Raw genomic sequence first — 14,340 nt, 5'->3', positions numbered from 1 at the left:
GTTGTTTATTTGTTAAATCTGATACTTTGAATGCAGGTTACTTGATCTTGTAATTCTAGCATTTGTTTGTTGTTGTGATACACCTAGTGATTCAGCAGTGGTTTTTGCTTTAAGTGTATGAAAAGTTAATGACAGAGAAATCATGTAGCCTACCTCTGAGAGCACAGCCTCACTGATTTGTAATTGCAATTCCTTGATTGCTAGCATTAAACTTCATAAGAAAAGTCTTCTAATTCTTCTGTGTGGAAAATAGCATTTTGATTCCTTCTTTACCTCTGTGCTTCCCAACAAGTGGAAGGTTTGGAGTTTTTTATGGTTTTTTTGCATTAGCATTTTAAATAACATCCAATACTGTTAATCATCATTTGTCTTATTGTAGTGCTAGAAGACAACATTCTGAGCTGAGGTCTGTACACATGCTTGGAGGCAAGTTTCTGACCCTAGGAGTTTATACTCCATGCTGTATAGAGAGAAGAGAGGACAGGGCATAGAGCCACATAGCAGTCAAGTGCAGAGCTAGAAAAGGGCATGGATTTTTCAACCTAGAGCTCCTGACTTCTGCGTTGTGTTTGAGGATCGTGGTAAGGAGATTAGTTATTGTTGCTAGTGTTATCTCTTCTCAGACTTTCTTAAATAAGATATAAGATACTATAGAATTTACAACAGGATTGTCTCCTCTAAAACTCACAGAATTTACAAGAGTATGAGAGTTCCTTCTGTAACCTTTTTCTTTATAAGGATACAGATTACTTAGTTAGAATATCATTAAATAACATAGAACCCCTCTTCATGAGAAGACACTCAGCTTCCCACAGATAAATTTAGATATACTCAGTCACAAACAGACCTCAAAGATCTTTGAACATGGCAGCAGTAAAAGCTGAGTGCTGTTTGATAGATCTCAAGGTCTTCATGTCTATTTGGGGAAGTGTACAGTAAGAAGGGGGAGGTTGAGCTATATGTCAGAAGATGTTAAGGAGAATGTCACTGAAAGGTGTGAAGTTTTCTATTTTTTTGCAGCCTGTAGTACACAAGATAGAAAAAGCCATTGGTTTGTCTGAATGAATATATGAAAATGATTTATGAATTTAGGGTAAGGCATATGTGCTTTTAACACATTTTAATTAACACTTCTAAAAACAGCAGTAAAAACTGTGTAGAAAGCTAAAGGACTTGGTTTAGATTGTTCTGCAGGATGACAAATCTGTTTTGTGAAGGTTTGTGGGAGGCAGGACTGTTTGTTAGAAATATAGAATTTTTTTGGTTTTGTTCCCTGCTGCCCCATAGTCATTATCTTTCAGCTCAGCACTAAGTATTTACTTTTCTATCTGGCTCTGAATATTGATCATGACTACTAAGCTGCTTTTGCTTTTAAAACAAACTTTAATTCTACCTCTCATTAACACTAAAGCCTTAGCTTGAAGGTCATTTTTGCACTGTTGCTGTGATTTGCCAAAGAACTGTAGTAGAAATGGTAATGAGGCTTTGTCTGTTGGAGTTTTTGACAACAGACTGACATTTCATGTTGGATCTGATGGTTGGAATATCTGTTATACCTACATTTTTATCTATATCAAGAAGCAAGCAATAACGCACCTCCTGCCCCATTCCTGGGACTCTGACCAGTCTAGTCTAGTGCAAAGTGTCCATGCCACTGGCAGTGAGATTGGAACTGTGTGATCTTTAAGGTCCCTTCCAGCAGAAACCATTCTGTCATTCTATGAATAACTGCCTCTTTTCTCATATTAATGTAGCAATTACCCCTATCCTCTATTCCTAGAGCCAAGGTTGTGAAGAAGCTACTGAAGAATGCAGCACAAGAATTAATGAACAGGCCAGTTATGCTGTAAATAAACTTCGCCAGCTAAATGACAAGCTTGAGTATAAGAAACAGGCTCTAAATTCCCTTTGTAATTCACCAAAACCTGACAAAAAGGTATGAACCTTTAGTGTCTTCTTTTATTTGATTTTTTTTTTTTTTTGATATGTGTGTGTTTGTGTAATAGCCAATTGTCACATTTATTTTGGATGGGTCAGATGGTTATTTCAGTCAACTTGTTAAACAGAAGGTGAAATTGGAATTTATTAGCTTAGCTTTAATTGTTTTTTTTCCCCGCATCTAAAAGCTATTGTAACTAAACTTGTGACTGTGATATTGCTTTGTTGGCCATGGAATAAGGAGCACTCTCCCGTGGTCTTGCTGCCTTGTCGGTAGCAAGGGCTGTTTACCCCTTGCCGTCCCTCGGGCATCCGGGCCGCCGCTCCTGCCGCGCTGCCCGGGGCATTGGGGGGATGCGCTGCCCGGGGCATTGGGGGGATGCGCTGCCTGGGGGATGGGGGGATGCGCTGCCCGGGGCATTGGGGGGATGCGCTGCCCGGGGCATTGGGGGGATGCGCTGCCCGGGGGATGGGGGGATGCGCTGCCCGGGGGATGGCGGGATGCGCTGCCCGGGGCATTGGGGGGATGCGCCGTCCGGCTCCTGTGCCCTCTGCTGCCTCTCAGGGGCACAGCACAACGCTCGTCTGCAGCGCCAGCTCTGACGGAGCTGAGGGATAAAAACCCCAAACCTTTAGGAGTGACTGATTCCTCTATTAGGAAAAATTTGGAGCGATATGAAACTTTAAATCTCTGGACTAGGGCAAACAAAAAATATCCTTTTCTCTTTGTGAAGTGAAACAGGGTAAGCAATTTGAGGATATGCTCAGGAGAAGCAAGGGACTTGCACATGGCTTGGGCCAACTTACTTGTGTTGATTTTACAGGCCTGGTGTTCAAATGCAGTTGGGCCTATCTTGTCAGGTGTAATGGCATTTCACTGCTGATGAACAAGGAGCCAAGGCATTTTCCTAAAATCCTGCTGCTAGCAATGACAAAAATGTACCTGAGTATTAGTCATTGCTGAGAACCTGGCTGGTTTCTTTATACATTTTTCCTTCACTCAGGGTGAGTGCTAAGAAGCTTGTCTGAATAGGAGTTGACACCCCACTCATTCTCTGCTGCCCCAGCTCTGGGCATAGCTACCTCCAGGAGAAAGATGTGGACACCAGAGTTTGAGGCCACCCTGGTTAGCTTCATTCCCTCTGTCCCTTCCATATCTTCCTTCTGCCAGAGGGTACTGCATTCAACTGAAAATGTTTGCAGCTGTTCTGAGGTGTCTTCCAACCCAAGCCCTTCTATGATTCTATATAACTAAACTTTTATATATTGGTCCATTCACATGAATGTTCTATGTTCCTTTTGCATTCTTGAGACCATAATAGCTATGTTCTCTCTGTACTTAGGTTCTTGGGGAGGCAGGGATTGTGCCCCTACTGAAGTAGTGGGTTTTTTTCCTGTATGATTTTGTTTCTAAAATATTCTTGCTCTTGGAAAACAGATACCTCTCTGAAACAGAATAGTAAAATGGATCCAGTATTATTGTAAAATCTGAGCATTTGGTTTGTAAATGTAACAGCTGTTTACTTATGATAAAATCTTACCAGTTGTTCTGTTTTTATTGCATGTTCCTGTAGCAAATGTAAGGGGATTGTAGAGAAGCCTCAGCATTGATAGCAAAATATAAAATTATCCTGAAGGTGAGGTATTTGCTAGAAAATTGTTATATAGCTGTCACATAGATAATATTTTTACATCTGACATGAGACAAAAATTCTGAATAAGATAGAATTCCCATAGCTCTGTAGAATGTACCACTTATGGTGTAAGTGATAGAACTGATACATTTGGGTAAGTGGTATATCATATTTAAAAATGGAGAAGTGTCATCTGCTTTTGCTGTGTTTCTAATGTCACATCTTATGTATATGTCCACCTTCTCTTGTCATACTGTCTCCTGGAAGGATGTTTGGCTACTTTTTGTGCTTTCCACAGTAACAAATCCTTTCCTTCTCAAAACTAGAAAGAAATAAGTGATAACTTTGAGTGATTTCTATCATAGAACTTCCTAGAAATGAAATCTATTCCTAGGTTCTTCAGTCGCATGATATATATCTGAAAATGATAAATATGTGTTTAGTAAGCTGTATTTCATTAATGGCAATATCAAATTCTTATAAAATATACCATGTGTAATATATAATCCTATCTCAAATGTCTTTTATGCTGGTAGTGTGATAGTTGTACTTCTAACTTGTTTTTTATTTTAGTGTGAGGGTTGACCTTTAAGATTGCTGTGTGCTCTAGAAGTTTGAGGTATCATCAATTCCCTCACTTGTGATTTTTTTTTTTTACCCACAGGATTTGTTCTCGCTCTGCTTTTGTATCTTTTCTTCTTTCAGAACAGTGTCCCTAAAGACATAAAGCTTGTGTACTGCAGAACTTTTTTCTACCAATTGTAATGAATAAACTTTTCTCTGCAGATTGTTTCTAAGCTGAAGGATGAAATTACTCTGATGGAGAGAGAGCACAGTGACCTTCAGCTGCACATTGCAAGAACAGACTGGTGGTGTGAGAATCTTGGCATGTGGAAAGCCTTCATTGTCTCAGGAGAGGTAGGGGATTTTTATCTGACTTTTTATCTTATGGGTCTATTCAAACTTGTATGAAAAGTAGAAGAAAAATGTGTAGATACTTTCCTTTTACCTGTTTATACTTAAAATTTACCTGTGGGGGAAAGAACCCTAATGTCTTCTGAACTCTAAACTCTTCTGTTTCCCCAGTGACTACTATGATCCATACATTGAGTTTCTATTCCTCAGACACTGGAGTTGTAACAATGGAGTTATAAAAATTACCTGCATGTACATAAACAAGCTTTGGCAGTGGGTAATTTGCTATCTTTGGGGCACTGTTTTTCATGAGAACTGTGTCTTCCTATATTACCATGCTGTTGCACTTGGGTTCAGTTGTGTCTCTGCTATGTCTCAAAGATGCAGTGCATATACTTTTTGGGTTTTGTATTATTGTGTTTAATGGCTGTACAGTTTCAAGGGGCTTGAATGCTTGGAAAGAAAGTGCTTTATATCCGTAAGTTGAAGAAGTTGTTACTTTTCTTTTGTTTTTCTGTTCCATTTGGGCATAGGTAGACAATTGTAGAATGCATGGAAAAAATTGTGATGAAAGCAAAAAGTATTACCATCTTCTGGCTCTCTATTAACACTTAACCATGAAAGGAACTCAGTGAATGCTTGTTATGTAGTGAGTGTAGGCTGACATACATAAGTAATCTTCTTGACAGTATCACTATGAAGATCTAAAGATTAATTTGGTCTCTACTGCCTTGCCTTTATATGCCACTAAGAAAATGTTCCTGAAAAGAATACAAATAGTTTTCTTGAGGTAATTCTTTGTTGGAGGGAAAAAGTAAGTGCTGTGGAGTTTATTTGGTTGTCTTAAGCTCTTTCAAGACAGTGATAGGTCTGTCAACAGTTAAAGTCATTGTAAAAGAAATAAATCCAACAGGTAAAAAAATGTAAGGTGCCAGTTTTAAAATTGAATTCTCAATGTGGAAACATCTGGATTTGGTTTTGTTTTAATGCTGTTTGCAAATGACACTATTGAGAACTGAAAAATTAAGTTTTCTTAAGAGTTATTTGTAGCTTTTGAAGCATGGTCTTAAAATCTGGTAAACTCTGGGTGCAGAATGGCAGCTTTCTGCACAAATTTAACTGTATACAACTGTCCAGTGTCCCTGTCATTACCAGAGGAGAAGGTGGTTTGGCTAAATTAGAGAGAGGGTGGAAGAGGCTTTAATTGCTTGCTGCCTTAGCTATAAGTAGTACTGGATTAGGTAATTAAATATAGGCTTGCATGAATTGTGCTGTTTGCAGCTCCATGCTTCAAAGGGTAGGCTGGAGAAAACATGAGTGTTTTAGTTATCTATGTTAATTAATTGTTTGGGAATATTCTAGCTGCAGTTGATTATTTCAGGGGTATGAGTAGATGACATAGTCTTTCTAACTGCAAAATTTATTGTTGCCAGTCCCAGAACATAGTTTTGTGATTTTAGAAAGAAAACCTTGTCTCTGTTTAGCAAAAAAGCCCAGTAAATTTTGCTATAGGTCTTGAGCTGAAAGTGTAATAGACAGTCATTGACCTTTTAAACTGATCTACTAAATCAGTTAACAGAGAATGCACAAAAGAAAAAATTATTTAAGTCTTGGGAAAAAACCACGTTCAAAATTATCGTTTTGAGTAATTTAAATATTTAAATATACTAAGCCTATGTGTGTGAACTCTATATATATATATATATATATATGTATATATGTATATATATATATCAGTGTAAATAATCTCTAGGTGTCTTTTGGTAGCTCATAGTTCTGATAAAACTTACTTTGGAGACTCAGTGTTTTGGCTGACTCAGAGGTTGAAAAATACAGTAGGAACATGCAGAATGAAGGGGCCTATGATAACAACTTGTGTAATTCTGAGTGTCTCTTCCCCATTGCAGGTATATAACTTAGAGCTAAATAAACTAACTTGATCTACTTGCTTTCATGGTTTTGGCCTTGTATCATTTAATATTTTAACAGACATTCTGTCTCCCTTGTCCAAAGAAAGACCTATTTCGGAGCATAACATATTTTAAAAAAATCTATTGTTTTCATAAGGAATTGAGTTTGTAGATCTCAATAAGGTGGAAAAAAAATTGCATGTTTCTTGTGGTTGCCACAAGAAGGACAAGAGGTGACTGAAAAGCTGCTCAGTGGACAAGAACTTGGGGCTGCTGTTTGACAGCTGTGAACATGAGCCAGGAGTGTGCCCAGGTGGTCAAGGAGACCAAATGCATCCTGTCCTGTATCAGAACTAGTGTGGTCAGCAGGAGCAGGGAAGTGATTTTCCCCCAGTACTCGGCACTGAAAACAAGGCTAGAGAAGGGTTAGGAAGGTTGGGAAAAAGCTGGATGATTTTTTGGGCAGCAGCATTAGAAGCACAGTCTCACCATCTGGCATGCAAGGTTTGTGTTCAGCAGGAGCTCTGGGCTTCAGCTCTGAGCCTTGGAGCACCTCTGGGTAGATATAGTAGATATGATGGTGGCTTGTCAGAGGTGCAGCTCATCCTGAGTGGGCTGCAGGTCTGTCAAGGGTAAATGCAGCCCTGGAACACATTAGGAGGGATTTGCCACTCAGGATGAGAAAGTGTTACAGTCACTTTGCAGGTGCTGGTTCGTGTCCCTAGGGAAGGGGGGATTTGAATGAGGAACTTCTCCCACAAGAAGTGGTTCTGAAAGCACTTTAAAATTTCGTTTGCTTAACTTAGCAAAAGGGAGAATCAGAGGAATATGGCTCTCTAGTTTGAATTCATTCATGACAGCAATTTATGAGGTGGTGTCTGCTAACAGCAGAGGAATAGATCTCCTGGTTTAAAAGATCTCCTGACATTAAATTTTTCTGTTTTCCAGTTTACTCAGTAATTTGGAAAAACAAATTAACAAGGACCTAAATTGATAAAAACTTGCATTCCTAAGAAGATCCTGAACATTTTCAATTCATTTTAGGGTATTTGAGAATACTTGAAAAAAAAAAAAAGCTGTAATATGTCTACATCTAGTAATTGGAATTTAGAGGATTCTGCACATAGCTTGAAGCAGAAGTACTAAGTTCTCCCATTTTGAAAAGGTGCTTTCAGAGGGATGACTCTCTCCTGACAATTATACTTCAGATGACCCTACACCCTGCAAACCCCTGCCCTGGGAACAAATTTGGCATGGAAAATCATAAGCATGACTGAAATCCGCAATTTCAACACTTATTGCCCAATATTGAAAAATGACAGCCAGGACGTGTTTGTGGGTCACCTACAAACACAGATCCAGTCTAGCTCAGGGTAGACAGGGCAGGCACTGTCCCAGACAATCCCAGTTGTTCTGCATCATGTCTCTCTGACCTGCATCTTGGAGGCTGTTCGAGCATCTATTTCTGCAGTAGTCTGGCAGGAGATAGGCACTTCTCCAAATAGCTGCACATTTGCAGGCATTCAGACTGGTGCTTTGTATTCTGTCTGAGTGCTGCTGCAGCTTTTTGACAGAGATTTGTGAAATCTGGGCTTCAGAATTAGCTTCCCAGTGGTCCTTGTGCAGCTTATGAGGGATGCATCACAGGGAATATTATCAATGTACAGCTCTGAACAGCTTAAAAATATGAAGGTACATTTCAGCCACATGGCTTTTATGATGGTGATGTAGTTGCTTGTCAAATTATTCTTCCATAACATTGTGTTGTCAGATCTCTACAGGCCTCTCAGAAAAGGTGTCATAATTATATGAATTTTAAAGTTTATTCTTATACTAATTAGATTAGTTACATATTCTTTTTTTTTTTAAAAGCTTTAAAGTTATAATATTGCTCAAAAAGACTGGGAGTGGTATTTTCTAATTACCTTATCATTATTTGAATGTATATAAAGACAAGCATTCTCAGGTGAAATATTTTATGCATTTCCCTTTTTTGTCTTTCATAATCAATTTGGCTGTCTCCACAGCCAAATTACTTATTTTGATAAGTAAATAAAAATTTGCTACCAATAGGACATAAGGATGCAATTCTTATGTCAATTCTTATATCAAATTAAGAAACAGTGTGGTGCCACTGCTGCCATTGTGTCAAGAATTGTTTAGCTTTGCTGTAGTTTTTCCATTTGCACAATGTGGTTTATTGCTTCTCCTTCCTCTGGCTGAGGATTGTAGTTGGATTCATTAGTATTTTTGTAAAGTTCTGAGTCCCCCAGAAATAGTGCATGGATGCCACAAACTGTGCAAGGAGAAGAGCTCAAGTGAGCAGAGAAATTGCTCCATAACTGCACCAGCTGTTGCTGGACCCAGCTGCAGAGCTGCTGTGCCTGGCGTGGGGTGAGCCTCAGCAGCAGCACTGGGAAGGGAGGGTGGAAATAAAGAGAACACTCAGGTAAATGCAGATAGGAGAGATGGAGTATTGATGAGCAGTCACAAAGCTACATGGTAGGTACCTTAAAAACTGAAATAATCCATTCAGCTGTTTGAAGAGGACATGTCAGGGAGACTTGGCTGCTGGTGGACAGCATTGCAAAACTGTATGTAAGGTGTAATAGAGGTTAGCTGAAGGACTGGTTCAGGACTGGCACAGCATTTTGGGTGAAGGTTAGTTCATTAAGGGAATTGTAGTATATATGTATATATATATATGTATATAATAACATATAAGTAATATGTAGCTTTTAAATCCTAAGAGAAGTGTGGGAGTGATGACTGAGTTTGCCAAGTCACCTGGCAGCTCAAATGTTCCACTTTCAACAGAGATTACCTTATCTGGTTTTTCTTCCCTCACAAGGTTTTAGAAGAGAATGGAGAACAAGTGCCCTGTTACTCTGTCATGGTGAGTTTACAAGAAGTTGGTGGAGCTGAAACTAAGAACTGGACTGTTCCCAGGAAACTCAATGAGTTTCAGAACCTACACCGCAAACTCAGCGAGGTACGAATCCTGGTTACAGGAGGGAAGAGATACAAACAGCCAAAATTTGTCAGAAGGATAAAAATTTCATGCTGCCAGTTTTATTCCTAGCTTTTTGGCCTTTAGCCCTTTAGAGCTAGATTTCTATCTACATATTTCTGGTCTGTGACAGAGGATTATAAAACTTGTTTATATTTATTTTTCCCCCTTAATAATGTTTTACTGGACTAACCCCCTTTCAAAATGGTATATGCTCTACATTGTCATACAATAGTCTGCTGTAAGAATGAGGTTTTATGTCTGGCTTCTAGGGAAGTATTAGAAATGACAGCTTTTGAGGAGAGAGAAGGTTGAGATTTTTTTTCACTGTGCTTTGACCTTTCAGTCTGATAAGGAATAGATAATGGTGCTGTAAAGGGAAAGGGTTTAGATGTGACAGCCCACAGTGGGAAAGGGAAGGTGTTTTCTTGAGAGGGGTGTGGAAGTGAGGTGACAGCAAAAAGGAGTCTCTTCATTTCCATTCGGAAACACCTGTCTTTTTTCTGCATACATCTTAACTGACCTGTCCTTTCTCTTACAGTGTTTTCCATCATTAAAGAAAGTTCAGTTGCCTTCTCTCAGCAAGCTGCCCTTCAAATCCATAGACCAGAAATTCATGGAGAAATCCAAGAACCAGCTTAATAACTTTCTGCAGGTAAGACAATAAAGACAAAGCCAACAGATATCTAAACAGGAGAACTGAGAGGCTGCTGCCTCTCTATTGCCTAAAGAAAGAGCTTAGAACAGATAGGTCAAATGTAAGGTTTGACACTATAAATGTCAAAGTTGTCCAAAATGCCTGGAGTTGAGATGAGTTTGACTGATAGTAAGCATTTCTCTAGTGGTAAGTTAATTTAAACTTCAGTTAATTAAGGAATCATAAATAATGAATCCTTTAATTGCCACTTTCAGCTAAAACTCTTCACAACAAATTCTTTACAAATGAGAAATTGTTATAAAACAAGAAAGTTGTAAGACTATAAGCTTTATTCTTACTAGTTTGGTACTTTAGAAATAGTTTCTTAAAGTATCTTTGTGAGATAGGGAATTTTTTTCTCCCAGTACCTCTGAGCTGTGATTTAATTAGTTTTATTGGATGCCTCAATACATCTTATTCCTTAACAAGAAATATTTAATTGATGTGTTGCTGTGTTGTGATGTGTCATTTTTTTTTTTTCCATAGAAATTACTCTCTGATGAAAGACTCTGCCAGAGTGAAGCACTTTATGCCTTCTTGAGCCCCTCCCCAGAGCACCTCAAAGTTATTGATGTGCAAGGCAAGAAGTCATCGTTTTCACTCTCCTCATTTCTAGAACGACTTCCTGGTGATTTGTTTTCTCATCAAGAGGTAAGTGGTAGAAAAGTAATCTTCCCAAATTTTATTACTTATCCTAAATAAGCAGGGAGAGTCATTAGTATTTGAATGGCAGGCAATATTTCCAAAGGTCATTTGTAATTTACAGTAAGTGAATAAAGAGTTAGAAGTAGGAGCTGCCTATAAATTTAAAAGATGTTTATTAATAAAATAGATTTCCTCCCTTTTGGTACATGCATATAGGCAAATGTGTAAGCTATTGTAAATAAACAAATTGCAGTTCATGTGGGATTGTTAATTTTTTTACAGCAGAATTTTCCACTTTTTGAGTTCTGGACATGCATATTTCAGGTTTTGGCAGGTAAAAATAATTCTCCCTTGGGAATATTATCTTGGCAAGAACAGCTGCATTTCCTTCAGGACAGCTTCTGAAGTAGACCTAGTTTGGACGAAAAACTGTTGGCAAATAGTACAGGCTTACTGAGGGCATTTGCAAATGCAGGTAGGAGTCTATGTAGGCAAACCAGTTGAATTTGTTATTAAGCCATAAGAACCCATTGTTTATCAAAATGCACTGAATAATAGATTAGTGACTAAAATAGCTCATTGACTAAATTAATATAATTTTATTCTGTATTGTTCATGTTCAGATAATGCAATATTCAAGGAGATGTTTCTGTTCCCCTTTTTAGTTATGTTACACAAAATTAATTTGAAACAGTTAATTTCTTACATGCTGTAGTTGTCTAGAGCAGATGTGTCTTATGCAGGATAATTTGAAATTGCGAAGCATGTACACTTTTAGGCTTTTATTATGGAGAAAGGTGGTCTTGCATCTCAGAAATAAGAAAATCCTATATGTGTACCTTACAAAAGTATGCTGTGTTTGCATCTAGATGCTGAATGCATGTGCCTCATTTCAGAGTAATAAATATAAAGAAAGTTTGAGAAACTAGTTTTACTTTGTACAAGTGCTTTCACTAAAATGCCTGATAGGTAGAAGTAGCATAAAATCATTGAAGTGTGAAGAAATTTGTATTTAATTGAAAAACATCCTCAAGACAAAGCCAAAATGCATAGGTATTGTATTATGGGAGTGTGTAAGAGGAAATAGTTGGGAAATACAGGAGAAGGAAAGAGAATTTTTAATACCAGTGTGTGAGAGGAGAAAGAACAAATAAACAAAGCAGATGTTATGCAACTGCTACTGCTTCACATTTCTCTTCCCTCTCTTCTCCCTTCTTTCCTTAAGCTTATATATAATAGAATACAGGATGATGGGAACTCTTAGAACCTATGAATATGTCATACAATTGTCCTAAAATGAAAGTAATAAAATAAAATGGAGGAAGACAGATTGTGAGGCAGTCTGGGATTAGCTCTGCTGTTTTCTGGACTCTCATGTCTTTCAGTGAGAGCTTTGGATCAGCTCAGTCTTGCCCCATTGATAGCATCTTGGATATTTTAAAGCAGTTAAACTGGGCTTAAATAATTTGGTACAAAGTCATATATGAAGTTAGTTGTGTTAAACCACACATAAAGCTGGTATAATTGTGTTCTTTTTGTAACTGAGACTTCCTGGTTTAGTTTGTATTTTGAACTTTGTAGTATAGAATGCTCTCATTCAGTTCTCTCTTTGCCCTTAATCTCATCTCACATTTTTCAAATATATGTCAGAGCAATAATATTACTTCTTGAGTGTTGTGTTCAGGATTAGATACTGCAGCAATTTCTTTTATATATAACTCCTTGGACAGGTTTAGCTTTAGAGTGTAATTTTTTAGCTCTCTAGACCAAAACCAAATCAGAGCAAAAATGCAGTTGATATCATGTAGAAAGAAGGGCTTTTAGCTTTACAAATTTACTGGATAGAAAATGCACTGTAGTGTAAGAACTTACAGTTGCATTGTTGCATTTTCTAAATTACAGGAGATTCACTGACTAGAAGAAAAATAAACTAATACTAGGTGATTGAATGATGAGGATGAAAAGAAAGGATGATTGATATCTTTGAAAACCAGGCTGAAGAAGAAAATTTGCACATAATTCTGACCACTACTGATCCAGAGACTGGGGCATTGCCCCAGCCTCAGTGGAGGTCAACTCTGCCTCTCTTTAGCTTTGCTCCAAGCATAGGCAGCCAGGGGAAGATCCAGGAAAGCAAAGGGATGTGTTGGCTGCCATGAGTAATGACAAGAGTTGTAGTCCTGATCCTGAAGCAATCTTCATGACAGTGAAAAACAACCTGCTGTCTGCTCTTCACTCTGAAATAGATGGTACTGCCAGAATTGAGGTGGTTCAACCCAGTCATCTTCTGGGAGATTATCTGAATAACTCTTCTCCCTTTCGTACCCTGAGCTTGGGTATCCTCAGGCTCAGGTCACTAAGTATCACAATTTGTGTTTCTGCCTGGGACTAGTTTTCACTAATAGTGCTTGTTTCTCTAGTGGCCAGTTCTCTTTCCACTGCTGGCTTTGGTTCCCAGCTTACTTCAAGGACAACTGCTTAGTGCCTGATCCCACTGAGTGGCTTCAGCTGTGAAGAAGGCACTGTCTGTTCTCCTGGGGAGCCAGCTACTTGCTTCTCCCTGTGTAATAATCAGATTTTACCCTTTTCTCCCAGCTGCTTGTATTGCAAACAGCTCCAGCTGTCTAGCTCCCATCCTGAATGTTTTTTATGGGTGTTATGTCAGAGGAGGCTTTGCAGTCACAAACACTGAGTGCCATCTCCAGCTTACAGCTCTCACCTGTTTCCTAGCAGTACATGACTCCCACATCACCTGCTTTCTTTCATCCAGCTGGTGTTGATGGGGCAATATAGGCAGTAGATTCTGAAAATCTGGGCAGCATTGAGGTGCTTACTGGGGCAAGGCTGCAACCAGAAGATACAGCAGTGATGGTAATTCCAGCAGTGCAGTACCCTCATTGCTTTAGTCCAATGGGAAGTTTTCAAGACCCCTAGTGAGATTCCTGTTTGCCAGATCCTGCCAGCAGCAGTTTTTGGCTCTAACTCTGTTTTTTGAGAGGACTGGCTGTGGTCCTTCCCCAGATCATAGCAGTAACTAAATCCATTCTGGAAGTAGACTGGGGAACTGCAATACACACCTGTGTTGTCCTTCTCTTCCTAGGAAGAAACGGAAGAGGACAGTGACCTGTCAGACTACGGAGAGGAGGTGGATGGGAAGAAGGACTCTCTTGCTGAACCTTGTTTCATGCTCATTGGAGAGATTTTTGAACTGCGAGGAAGTAAGATATAAACCTATTCAATTGCTGATGGAATTTCTTGGCCCTGTAGGACACTTCATAATTCAGATTTTTTTGCTGTTGTAATAAGTGCAATCTATATTGCACTTAATCTTAATTCTTGCAATCTATATGACCAGTTTGGGACCAAGCTATTCTTAGTAGTTCATAACTTTGGAGTGAAATTACAATATAAAAATGGCAATAAAATGTAACTGGTAGGGGAGAGCATTTACACTTAATATTTTTAAATTTTTCATGAAAAAAAATAGAAAAAAAGGAAAAAAGGACAATAGTATACTTTTGTAAATAGGCTGTTCATTAGATTGTAGGAAATCTTGAAGAAGGAAAGATAGCTTTATTATAGAACATATTT

The 14,340-nt window shown here is 38.5% G+C and overlaps 1 protein-coding gene across 1 annotated transcript in view; it reads left to right on the top strand.

Annotated features, from left to right (window-relative positions):
• Window positions 1-14,340, top strand: part of SNX25 (sorting nexin 25) — an 80,762-nt gene that overhangs the window by 60,729 nt on the left and 5,693 nt on the right. The window contains exons 10-15 of the mRNA XM_021541976.3: window positions 1,781-1,936; window positions 4,359-4,490; window positions 9,249-9,389; window positions 9,949-10,062; window positions 10,591-10,755; window positions 13,850-13,967. Of these exons, the coding sequence (XP_021397651.1) occupies window positions 1,781-1,936; window positions 4,359-4,490; window positions 9,249-9,389; window positions 9,949-10,062; window positions 10,591-10,755; window positions 13,850-13,967 (826 nt within the window). The remainder of the gene's footprint in view (window positions 1-1,780; window positions 1,937-4,358; window positions 4,491-9,248; window positions 9,390-9,948; window positions 10,063-10,590; window positions 10,756-13,849; window positions 13,968-14,340) is intronic.

This window comes from Lonchura striata, chromosome 4 (genome assembly GCF_046129695.1).
Source record: "Lonchura striata isolate bLonStr1 chromosome 4, bLonStr1.mat, whole genome shotgun sequence".
Taxonomy (NCBI): Eukaryota; Metazoa; Chordata; class Aves; order Passeriformes; family Estrildidae; genus Lonchura; species Lonchura striata.
This window is presented reverse-complemented; position numbering and strand designations above follow the sequence as displayed.